At 37.4% G+C, this 12,358-nt stretch overlaps 1 protein-coding gene across 1 annotated transcript in view; it reads left to right on the top strand.

Annotated features, from left to right (window-relative positions):
- Nucleotides 1-12,358, top strand: part of MIB1 (mindbomb E3 ubiquitin protein ligase 1) — a 113,158-nt gene that overhangs the window by 17,290 nt on the left and 83,510 nt on the right. The window contains exons 2-4 of the mRNA XM_029223352.1: nt 1,732-1,903; nt 3,711-3,840; nt 9,908-10,012. Coding sequence (XP_029079185.1) covers nt 1,732-1,903; nt 3,711-3,840; nt 9,908-10,012 — 407 coding nt within the window. The remainder of the gene's footprint in view (nt 1-1,731; nt 1,904-3,710; nt 3,841-9,907; nt 10,013-12,358) is intronic.

Raw genomic sequence — 12,358 nt, 5'->3', positions numbered from 1 at the left:
TTCCTTTCTGTTCTTCCTACCATATAGCAAGAGTGATATTTGAAAGCAGCAGAGGGCCTGCCCACAGTAGCAGTAAAGAAATAGTTACTGAATGAATCAGTAGGTGCTGATGTCTGCTGTCTTCTCTGTCTCTACAGCCAGGCATTTGTGTGGTAGGAGACTGCAGAAGGATTGCACATAAAACATATTTGGTGTTGGTGTCATGCTCTTTTGTAGTTTACTAGACATCCCAGCTTCCTTTCAGTGTCCATTCTTCCTCCTTCCCTCCCTCCCATTTTTATTAACCATCTCAGCTAGGGCACTTTATTTAGAATCTGGTTTCCTTACTCATAGGGATTTTAAACCGGGATATAGAAAATGAATTATGTAGGATTTTCCCCCTTACCAGGAAGTAGCAATAGTGCATTAGTTCTTGCAGAGTTTAGCTATAGTATTACTACTGTTGTATTCTAGTTCTTGCATGTTCTTCACATTCTCATTTTATTCTTAGAACATACCTTTCCTTTAAAGAACATATTACCTCCTCCAAAGGAAGTTGAGGTTCTGAGAACTAAAATGACTCATTTCTTTTATTTAAATATTGAACATCTCTAAACTTATACAAAATAGAGAATAGTATAATGAACCCCCATGTTACCTGTTACCCAACTTAAACACGAGCAATCTTGTTTCATCTAAACGCACCTTACTTCCCCTCCCTCTCCACCAAATATTTTGAAATAAATACTGTTGTTTTATATGTAAGTACCTCAGTTAAAATGACTTTTTCATAGACACAGAGATAGCTATTGACAGAGCCAGAACTTGATCTAGGGGAGTGTCAGTATTGTACAGACAACTTAGCCCTTGTTTGTAGTTCAACATTGGGCATGACCATACAGCATGTGTCATGAAATAGTGACACTGATGTTCACAGGCCACACATTGTTTTAAAAAACTCCTAGTTTTAATTTATTGAACAAGTGATCTTAGTAGAATAGTAAAGGAACATTATTCCCCAATCTTATTACCCTACAATGTCAGTTATTTTCATTAATTTATAGTGGTACTTTTATAGTTCTAACATGTATCTCATCTATCCATGTGAACATTTTTAGTATAGATTATATTACCAAGTGCTTGTTTTCTTTTTCTAGTGTTAATTTCTTCTTGTTCTTTAAGGAAAAAAGAAAACCCACGACAAACGCAAGTTTGTTTCCCAAACTGGGAAACTTGCTTGCTAATCATTGTCTAAAGTTTACTGTTGATGTGGAAAAGGTTGTCAATACATAGGGATAAATGCTAAAGTTAATTGATAGTTTGTTTCTGATATCATGAGGATAAAACTGTCTTTTCTTTTGGAATTTTTACCTGGAGAATAGGTTCACATTCCTCAAAAGATTTTTGTGTGTTTGAAGTCTGAAACATCTACTTGGTGATAAAGAATTCTTTCTTTCTTTCTCTGTATTGAACCTAAATTTCAGTTTGTGGATGAGAGCAAGGAAAGTGCTACTGAGAAGTGTTCTTACTAGTGAACAAAGAAGGGATAGAAAATATTTAGTCTATAATTTGTACTGGTTAAAATATTTGCAATCTGTTATCTTGAAACTATATATGGTACATTTGAAATATTATTTCTTGCTTTATTGAACTATTTTGTAAAATGCTGTGTTCTTATTTTTTCCCTTAGGGAATAATATTCAAATAAATAATACTTGTAATTAATGTAAGCATGTATCCTTGTTTTAATAGGCATCAAGCATGATGGAACCATGTGTGATACCTGCCGCCAGCAACCAATCATTGGCATTCGATGGAAATGTGCGGAGTGTACAAATTATGATTTGTGCACAGTTTGTTATCATGGAGATAAACATCATTTAAGGCATCGCTTTTATAGAATTACTACACCAGGAAGTGAGCGGTATGGCAATCCATTTTTTTTTTTCAATTGCAATTCCTTGTTTCTATTGAATTTTTTATACCATTCAGCGTTAAAAATAGGATCAGGAAATAGCTTCTGACAGCTGGTTTAGTCAAGAAGTAGCAATTACCAGGCTAGATGTGGACCAGGCCTACCACATAGCGAGAAAAGAGCTCTGTGAAGATAGAGATACATGTATTTTTCCAGGATAATCTGAGCTGTTCTTTCTCTAGTGTAGAGACTTGGCACTGCTCAGTGTTTGGAAATGAAAGGGTGGCCCAAGGGAGGCTGATTGTTTTCTCTGTATGCATTCTATCTTGTGAACACTAGAGCCCATTTATTGAATCAAGAGACGTTTATTAAGACTACAGAGCATTAAGACTATACTTGTGTAAATTTGAAGATTAATAAGACGTTATTCTTAAGGAGTTTACGAATTAAGGTATTATTTGATCAACAGTGATTATCATGTGATGTTTCAGGCTGTATATAGTGATGTATATTAAGTGTCTTAGGAGCAAAGAGAGAAGGGTGTTAATTGTGAATGGGTGCAGAGTTTCAGGTGATTGAGTATTCTCATGTAGCTATGACTAATGCATAGGAGCAAGAATCAAGTCAGTGACAAGGAGGCAGCAGGAGTAATAGGAAAATGGATTTTTGTGTCACACTGTCCTGGTTCAGATCCTGGTCCTGCCATTTATTAAGTGAGTAACTTTCAACAGATTATTTATTTTTGTCTTTTGCTTACAATTTTTAAAGTTAGGGTGTAGTAAAGATATTCTGAAAATGAATAGAATAATGAGATAAAAGCAGAGCAGAAGAAAAAACCCCAAATCTTTTTGATTTTTAGGAATGAGAAGGATGTAGAAGAATAAGGGATAGAAGGCCTTGGAAAACCATGCTTGTCTAGGTAGTTGAGTATAGACTCTTTTTCAAGGTCTGTAGTCTCTTGTAGGTATACACTGCTTTAGAGACAGTTTAGTGTAGGTCAAATCCAGGCCACAGGTGTATTTTACTTGACTTACACAGTGATCTAAATTTTTGAACAATTGCTAACCTTTTAAAATCGGATGATTTCACAGAAAAATCAGGTTTATGAATTCTAACCCTGTTCTGTTCCCCCACGCTCCAAAGACTGTCGACACAGGTTCTGCATTTTTTCCTGGCAGCAGTTGGCTGAAGCACAGGAACACCTGTACCCTTTAGACAAATAAATACTCTGGAGTTCACCAAAGTCCCTACCACTCCCTATTGTTTTCCCCAGCCTGAGGTCAAGTGCCATTTGCCATTTGTCATTGCTGTGGTGCTGTCTTTCTTAGGCCCTCATTTGTAGTACTTGCCTGACAGTTGTAGGGTTTTGACTTTGCCATCTCTAAAGTATTGAAGAGTGTGGTGATACCCTGAAGTGGTTAGACTGGATTCATGTGTTGATTCCATTCCAATTTAACTTTTGTGACCTTGGGCAAATTACTTACCTCTTTGGGACTTAGTTTCCTCATTGGTAAAATGAATAACAATACCTTCATCTTAGGGACTGTAACAGACTTTATACCTCTGTAAGTGCTTTTATGTATAGGAAAAGCTAAGTAAATATTAGCAGTTATTATTATTATTCCAACTACTAATGTCTTCATCATCATAACCTGTGTAACGTGGAACGTGTTCCTGTACCGTGCTGTTATGGTATTAACCAGAACAAAGAAAAATGTTTTATATTTTCAGAATAACCTTTTTTATAATCTTATTTTAAAAAATAAACTGCTGTTACCTATTTTTATATAAATTTGAAAGTAAATACTTTTTTTAGGGTTCTGTTAGAGTCTCGTAGAAAATCTAAGAAGATTACAGCCAGAGGGATCTTTGCAGGTGCCAGAGTGGTACGAGGAGTGGACTGGCAGTGGGAAGATCAGGATGGAGGAAATGGACGTAGGGGAAAGGTAAAAATTGTTTTTGATTCATCATGTTATTCTAGAATATTGTATATTCAGTAGATTTTATAACTACTGTAGTTGAATCTCTTGGCCCATTTTTTTAATGCCAATAACAGTTTCTTAAGTTTTCATTTTTTTTCCCCCGGAAGAAAAAAGATTGTTCCTGCTCTGTTGTACATATTGGCGTTCCGTGAGAAGGTTGTAGGGTAGATTTTACCTTTCCACTTTTAGGCTTCATGTGGCCGTTTTGTTGCCCAGAATGCCTTTCTGAACATCCTATTTGGGCTAGTCCTCCCTAAGCAGTATCTCATGCTCTTGATTTTCTTGTTATTAAAACTTCATTTGAATGTACTTGTTTTATATTCCATTCCCCCAAAGGTCTGTTTCTGAGGGGTAATAGGCAGCTACTTTGTTATTCAGTCCACTTAACTCTTTACCCTTCTCAGGAGGCGTGTAGAGCTGTCTAGGGGTCAGTTATAGCAGTTATTCTGAAGGGAATTTTGTACAGCCTCTTTAACGGGCTGGGGTAGCCAGAGGTATTAGGGTGAATGGGTTGTTGGTTTTACTTATTTGGATTTCCTGTTGCTTTTGCTGATGATGCATTCGTTGATTCAGTCAGTCACATGTTAAATGTGTATTCTCTGTGTTTTGCTAGATGTACTGAAATGAACAGCATTTCACGTTTGAGATTTTGAAGTCAATTAATATCAGTTCTGTTACCTTCTTTAAAATATTGTTTTTAGCATTAAGGAATGATGATTTTAGAGTCTCTGTCATCTGAGGAACTCTTCCTAGGAACTCGAAAGCCTCTTTTGTACAACTTGGTGCTATATAGATTCTTTTGAATTTGAGATTTTTAAACATTTTGTCAAATGGATGTTTTCTAAATTCAGAGTATTGTTATATTGATTTAATTTCAAGTAATAAGGTCTAATTTTAACGTTTGGAAGTCGGACAGAAATATTTTGGCCTATATGTTTTAAGTACTTTGATTTTTATTAAGGAAGCAATGTTTTTTTTTTTTAATTTAGTAAATATTTATTGAACACTTAGGTGAAGGATTCTGTTCCAAGCATGAGCGTTATGGGAATAAACAAAAGAGGCAAAATTCCTACTCTTCTGAAACTTATATTCTAATTAGGGGAGATGGACAACCAGAAATATAAATCTGAATTCTGTGACTGTAGTGTGGCCTGTTGACCAGCAGCATTGGTGTCACCTGAAAGCTTGTTAGAAGTATAATAGGTAACAGGTCCCTTTCCTCCTAGACTTTCTAAATTAGGATCTTCATTTTTTTTTTTTTTTTTTGAAATACACGGACCTCTCACTGTTGTGGCCTCTCTCGTTGCGGAGCACAGGCTCCGGACGCGCAGGTCCAGCGGCCATGGCTCACGGGCCTAGCCGCTCCGCGGCATGTGAGATCTTCCTGGACTGGGGCATGAACCCGTGTCCCCTGCATCGGCAGGCGGACTCTCAACCACTGTGCCACCAGGGAAGCCCCAGGATCTTCATTTTAACAAGAGCCCTAAGTCATTCAGATGTACATTAAAGTTTGAGAAGCACATTTCTAAGAAGAAAAATAGACCAGTGTGAATTTGGGAAAGGCACCACCTCTGGATGGATGGAGTGATGTGGGGACATGCTTGGCAAGCCAGTGGTAGAGAAAAGGTAGCCCTTTGAGCGTGGACACAGGAACAGCCTTGTCCCCGTGCATAAGGTGTTGGTAAGTGGAGCTCAGGCTGGAGGTCAGCCTCTATTCTCCTCCTTGGCAAGGCCCTTTGTGCAGTTAACAACTTCTGTAATCATAGCAATACTGTGTCACATAGGATCTATAAAATGTATGTTAAAGCTTAAAGAATAGTAATAAAATTTTAAAAAGCAAACTTTTTTTCCTAGTCTACAGATTAAAAAAATAGAATTTTATGAATACCTTTAAAAGCCTTCTGTTTACCCTTTCCCAATTGCAAGCCCTGCAAGAACTCATTAGTGAGTCCTGGGAAACACAGGAATCAGCACGGTCAGGACATCAGGCAAGGCAGAAGTATGGGCCAAGTGCAGGACATTGGACAGGAATATGGTCAGAGGACATGAGTTACTATGCATTTTTTGCTTCTAAGCTTACCATGGTCCACCTCAAAGTTTTAGGAGTGGGTCAAAGCAGAATATTCTGTGGGGTAAGATGAGAGACCTCAGTTGATTTAGGTGGCAGAGAATGGGGGGTGGAGGGGAGAGTGGGAACCTCATCATTACATAGTCCAACAAGCCAAGTACAGTGGAGAATTTGGGTCAGGCTCACTCAGGCAGTGTGACCTTAGGTTGATAAAATGGTGCAATGGCAGTGGGCATCTGGGTGATAAGAGCCTTCAGCATGTCTGGCCTGTGAATCACATGGCTACAGTTCAGACAGATTGCCCTTGATGCCTGGTACCCAGCAGTCATCCTGGCAGCTCCCTTTGGTGGATGCCCTTGCCTCTTTCCTGGCTGGATCCCATGTTTTCTTTTTTTTTTAAGCATTTAAAAAATTTCTTATTTATTTAATTTATTTATTTTTGGCTGCATTGGGTCTTCGTTGCTGCATGCGCACTTTCTCTAGTTGTGGCAGGTGGGGGCTACTCTTCGTTGTGGTGCACAGGCTTCTCATTGTGGTGGCTTCTCTTGTTGTGGAGCTCGGGCTCTAGGCACATGGGCTTCAGTAGTTGTGGCACACGGGCTTAGTAGTTGTGGCACACAGGCTCAGTAGTTGTGGGTCGTGGGCTCTAGAGCACAGGCTCAGTAGTTGTGGTGCACGGGCTTAGTTGCTCCACGGCATGTGGGATCTTCCTGGACCAGGGCTCAAACCCGTGTCCCCTGCATTGGCAGGTGGATTCTTAACCACTGTGCCACCAGGGAAACCCGGATCCCATGTTTTCTGTATCCCATTACATCATCTTACTTAGCTTACTCTTTCCTTTGGTGGTGTACACGTTCTAATAATGTCTTTTGCAAGAGTGCACAAGAAGTAAATATTTTAATACTTTCATTCTAAAATTGTGTTTAACTTTACATTCTTCCTCACGCTTAATTTTATGGTCAGAGGGCTGGGAAAAATTTTTTTTCATCAGCTTTTCAAAAGCAGTTGCAGCTAAAGTCTGAAGCCACATAAATGGAACTTTCTGGATTTTTCTTATATTGGCACTTCTTAGGGGGATGAAAATTAGGCTTTCTTGAAGCTTTGAGTCATCAGTATTACATTTTTGGTTTATTATGATTTAATACTTGTTACATTTTAAGAACAAAATGAAAAGTAAATGAAACCATCTTACACATGTGACTCTAAGTGAGGGAACTTAATATAATAGGAAGTCTTCAGGGTAACATTATTTAAGCACATGTTTGAGATGAAATGTAATTTTTGTCTGACTCTTTTTGACCATGTGTGTGAATGAAGAAAGTTTTTAAGCCTTCCTGTGCTGGCCAGTCTTCAGTGCTGGCTGCTCTGTCCCAATCCTCTTTTCTTATCTTTTTTTTCCCTTGAGGGTTCAAGATTCCCACCCCATTCTCATTACTACATGTTCTCAACAATATGGCTAGTATGAGCCATATTAAGGGGTATAAACCAACCTAGGCTGATGTAATACTGATACACTCTATGGCCTACCATGTGCCAACATGTACCATGGTTTTTTGCTTTGCACCATGGCTTTGGCAAGCATGATGTAAGGTCATCATGGAAGTGTGTAGTGTATTCTTAACTACCTACGTTAGTATTTCAAGACTGTTTTCATTTTGCAAATGCTTTCGAATATATGTTGATTATTTCATACAGGTACGCTAGATATATTTTCTTCTTTTAAAAAAACTTTATTATGGAGAATTTCAAACATACACCAGAATAGAAAGAGTAGTATAACAAATTCCCATGCACCCAACATCCAACTTCAAAAATTATCAGCATTTTAAAAAATGCCATTTATTTGTTGAAGAAATCAAGGTTCTTTGGATTTGGCTGATTGATTCTTTATGATATTCTTGAACTTCTTCCTCTGAGCCCTGTATTCTTATAAACTAGGTGTTAGGTGTAGAGACATGATTAGATTCAGGTTCAGGTTCAGGTTTTTTTGTCAAGAGTACCTCATCAGTTGTGTGTGTACTTTCATTGCATCACATCAGGAGGCATACAAAGTTTGATTATCCTACTGTTGGTGACGTTAAGATTGATCAGTGCAGGTATTGTCAGTTTGATCCTTTACAGGGTTTCTCAGCAACCTTTTACCTAATGGTTTTAGCAGCCATTCCGCACATATTTCTTAATCAGAATTGAAAGTATGAAATTAATGTAGTTATCTTCTTATGCCTTCCACTTTCCTCCTTGATTAACCAAATCATATTAACAAATGAAGGAATTTCATTTAGTGATTCAGAGCTTGAGTAATGAATTTGCTTATATCCCAAGTAATTTGAAATTTAGGATGAATTTGATTTAAAGTTTGTAGTCTTTGTTTTTTAGTTGGTCACATGCTTTTTTGTCCCTCTCATAAAAACACAGAGTTATTTAATCTAGCATTGTATTTTTAAAAATGAATGAAATAGAATCTGACTATATTAGAATCAGAAGGGATTTTTTTTTGCTAAAAATTGCATGTTTCACTTTAGAGTGTTAGAAACTCTTGCTTTGGAAGGTTATACAGTGGTTGTGAAAATCAGAAAGCAAAGCATGGCAGTGATGGACTCTGCATTCAGGATGGTTGTTACCTCTGCTGGAAGGCAGGAGGGTGTGATTGATGAGAGGCATGCAGGGGAATTGAAAAGTACTGGTAATATTCTTTTTCTTAGTCTGATGTTCATTTTGTTTTTTATTCTTTAAAATTTACATATGATATATTTTTATAATGTATAATTTATTTTAAAATTAAAAAGAATAGGGACTCTCTGGCAGCCCAGTGGTTAAGACTGTACGCTCCCAGTGCAGGGGGTATGGGTTTGATTCCTGGTCGGGGAACTAAGATCCTGCATGCTGCACCATTCGGCCTTTAAAAAAAAAAAAATTAAAAAGAATAGATAGACTCATTTACTAACAATTTGAAATGTTGCTCAAATATTTGAATAAATTTTAAGCATAAGAACTTTTTATCTCTACAAAAGCACCATAAAATACGTAGCTTGCAAAACTATTTCTTTAGTACAGGGTGAACATTAAATGGTCATTATGTATCTTATTTGAAATAGTCTGTTTTTAAGGGCATGCCTTAAAAATTACATTTAACATCAGCCTGGCATTCTAAGTAACTATGTAGCGTGGTTGATTATAAGTGTCAGGGTGGAGAAGAGTAATGAGTTGCGCATGTGCGACTTCCCATACTGAGCTGTAGACTGGTTCACTTGAGAATACCCAAGTTTAGTGCTTGTTGTGCGTCAGTTTTGTGTAGTTGATTCTTGGCCCTTAAGCAATAGCAACTCCAGTATTTTATTTTATTTTTTTTAAAGTATTAAAACGCTCTTACTAATCAGCCTGCTGGTGTGTGGGGCCTAGAGATTGTGTCTGGGTCTCCACTGCAGTCACAGTGTTTCAGCTTAGATGGCCTGCTTTTTGGGGCAACTGAGGGGTGCTGCTGGAGGAGCCAAGTCACTCAAGTTTTCTTTAAACTTGGCCTTTGAGCCTCATGCTTATCAGCGTTTAGCTGACCAGAGAGTTGGTTTACCTTGAATTTTTCAGGATATTTGGTCAAAGATTTTAAATTTTGTATCAAAGAATAGGTTTAAAAGAATACACTGTTGTTAGAGGGAATCCTTTAAGAGTGAAGATTTTAAATTTTGTAATGAATAATGTATTTTCTGATAATCCATCACTGTAATAATCACTAAGCTTCTGTATTTACAATTTCTACAGTGGTTTTAGAAATTAGCTTATAATATTCTGGAAAATTGTATAATTCTATATGTTAGAAGTGACATATATTTGGTAAATAAGTATTTTTCATGATCCTGTTACACAGGATTGTAGCTGAAATATTTTTAAAGATTTAAATATAATTAAAAGAACCAACCTCTCCTCTCCTCTTTCAAAATTTTTTTTTTCCTCAAAAATTTCCCTTAGGTAACAGAAATCCAAGACTGGAGTGCATCAAGCCCACATAGTGCGGCCTACGTTCTCTGGGACAATGGTGCTAAGAACCTTTACAGAGTTGGCTTTGAGGGCATGGTAAGTGTAAGAACCACAAAAGCTGAAAATATTGGACGGGTGAAAGAAGGGAAGTAAAAATAGCCCTTATTGTAGTCTTCCATTTTTTCTTTTGTCATCTCCTTTTGTCAGAATACAGCCATCTGAATCATGAGTATGCAATTGGAGGGAACATCTGTAAAGTGAGAATTTAATACAATAGGTGTTAAAATTATTTTTTAAGGAGTTTTTTCCTCTGTATTTTTATTTTTATTTTTATTTTTTTGCGGTATGCAGGCCTCTCACTGTTGTGGTCTCTCCCATTGCGGAGCACAGGCTCCGGACGCGCAGGCTCAGCGGCCATGGCTCACAGGCCCAGCCGCTCCGCGGCATGTGGGATCTTCCCGGACCCGGCACGAACCCGCGTCCCCTGCATCGGCAGGCGGACTCTCAACCAGTGCGCCACCAGGGAAGCCCTGTATTTTTATTTTTATTTATTTTTATTATTATTATTTTTTGCGGTACGCGGGCCTCTCACTGTTGTGGCCTCTCCCGTTGCGGGCCACAGGCTCCAGACGCGCAGGCTCAGCGGCCATGGCTCACGGGCCCAGCCGCTCCGCAGCATGTGGGATCTTCCCGGACTGGGGCACGAACCCGTGTCCCCTGCATCGGCAGGCGGACTCTCAACCACTGCGCCGCCAGGGAAGCCCTCCTCTGTATTTTTAAAGTGTAGTGTTGATGATTGAAAATGACTGACCTAGAAGCACTTTGAATTACTTAAGTGCTTAAGGAGCATAATGGTAGTTTTTATTCAATGGATTGTCCTGTATTTCTGCATGTCATGGATCATTATTCAAATGTTGACCTCAGCTATTTAATTTATAGAGTGTAATTAAATATTATATTAATGCTAAAATATTAATGTCTTTTATATCCTTTCCACCTTGAATACATTTTTCATTCAAAGAATTCTAAAATTTCATTTTTTTTTCCAACTCTTATGCTCATTAGGAGGGGAAAAAATATCCGACTGTCCCTTTGCCTTAATCTATTCCTTTTATACATAAAAGCGAGCCTTGTGAATCTAGACAGGTAGTTTACTCGCCAATTTTTACAGTTGTATACAGCATTGGTCATTAGTTTTTCATTATTATCTTCATGCCTCTCCCTGTTTTTAAATTGGGAATTTTTGTAGAATTCCAACTGATTATTAACTTGCTTCAAACGAAGCTTTACATGCTGTGTGCGCTCAGGTACTTATTGAGTAGTATACATATAGATTGATCCCATTCTTTTTTGATGGCTGAGTAGTATTCCATTATATGGTTATGCCATTGTTTATATAATGAGATTTCTGTTGATGGGTATCTGGGTTTTTTTTTGTTTTTTTCATTGTTGCAAGCAGTGTTTCAGTAAGCATCCTTGTGCATATGTCTTTATACATTTATGGGTATATTTCCTTAAGATAGATTCCTAGAAGTGGAACCAGTGGGTTAAAGTATCATATTAAAACTGCTTGACCCATGTCTCCTTGGCTAGGATTGAACTAAATGTGAGCTATAGCGGCAAAGGAGGCTGTAAAAGAGAGTTGGGTTGGGGTGTGTTTGTGTGTGTATGTGTCTGTATAAAGGAGCTCCTTTCCTTAATATAGTATGTATGTACTGATCACTTTATACATGTATATGGTACTGTTAGACACTTTTAGGTAATCTGTTTCTGAATTTTCAGTCACGCTCAAGGTTGCTCTTCTAAGTTCACATTTCCTGTACTTTTCATTATACCACAACTGCCTCCCCATTTAAATACTTAAATACTTTCTTATAAAAGCTAAGTGGGAAGGAACTTGAGTTAACGAAGTTATGGTAAAGTAAGGACTAAAAGTGATATAAATAGGAAATTAACTGGACAAGGAATCAAAAGACTGGATTTGGTTTTTTCCTTTTCTACTTTCTGACTATTTAGTTTTGGCTAATTTCCTTTATACAATACCTGCCTTGTATATCTCATAAAATTGATTAGAAAGATCAAATGAGTTGAGCTCTTTTTTGGTAAAAATATCTTTAAAATGGAGTATGTTATGTACTTTTGAAATATGAGACTTTTCTTTTTTTTCCAGCATGTGTTTTTGAAAGTATGATAATGGTAAAGATCCAGGCATTTTAATGTTGAAGTTTAAAAGAAATCTTAAAGTGTGACCTATCTGAAGGTCAAGTTTATAGTTTTTGATGGGTGTTTTTGAAAGCAATGTTTAGTGTGACTATTAACTGAGAGCTACGCTTCACTTCTGCTGAGGATATGTTCTAAATGAACATTTTTGCGTATTTTAGGTTTTAAGCTGTAGTTGAAGTTTTCAAGGGTGATTTTTCTGCTTTCTTTTCTTTTTCTTAG

This window comes from Monodon monoceros, unplaced genomic scaffold (genome assembly GCF_005190385.1).
Source record: "Monodon monoceros isolate NGI ecotype Baffin Bay Population unplaced genomic scaffold, NGI_Narwhal_1 Super_Scaffold_1, whole genome shotgun sequence".
Lineage (NCBI taxonomy): Eukaryota > Metazoa > Chordata > Mammalia > Artiodactyla > Monodontidae > Monodon > Monodon monoceros.
The sequence above is the reverse complement of the archived record's forward strand: the minus strand, read 5'-3'. Positions and strand labels throughout refer to the sequence as shown.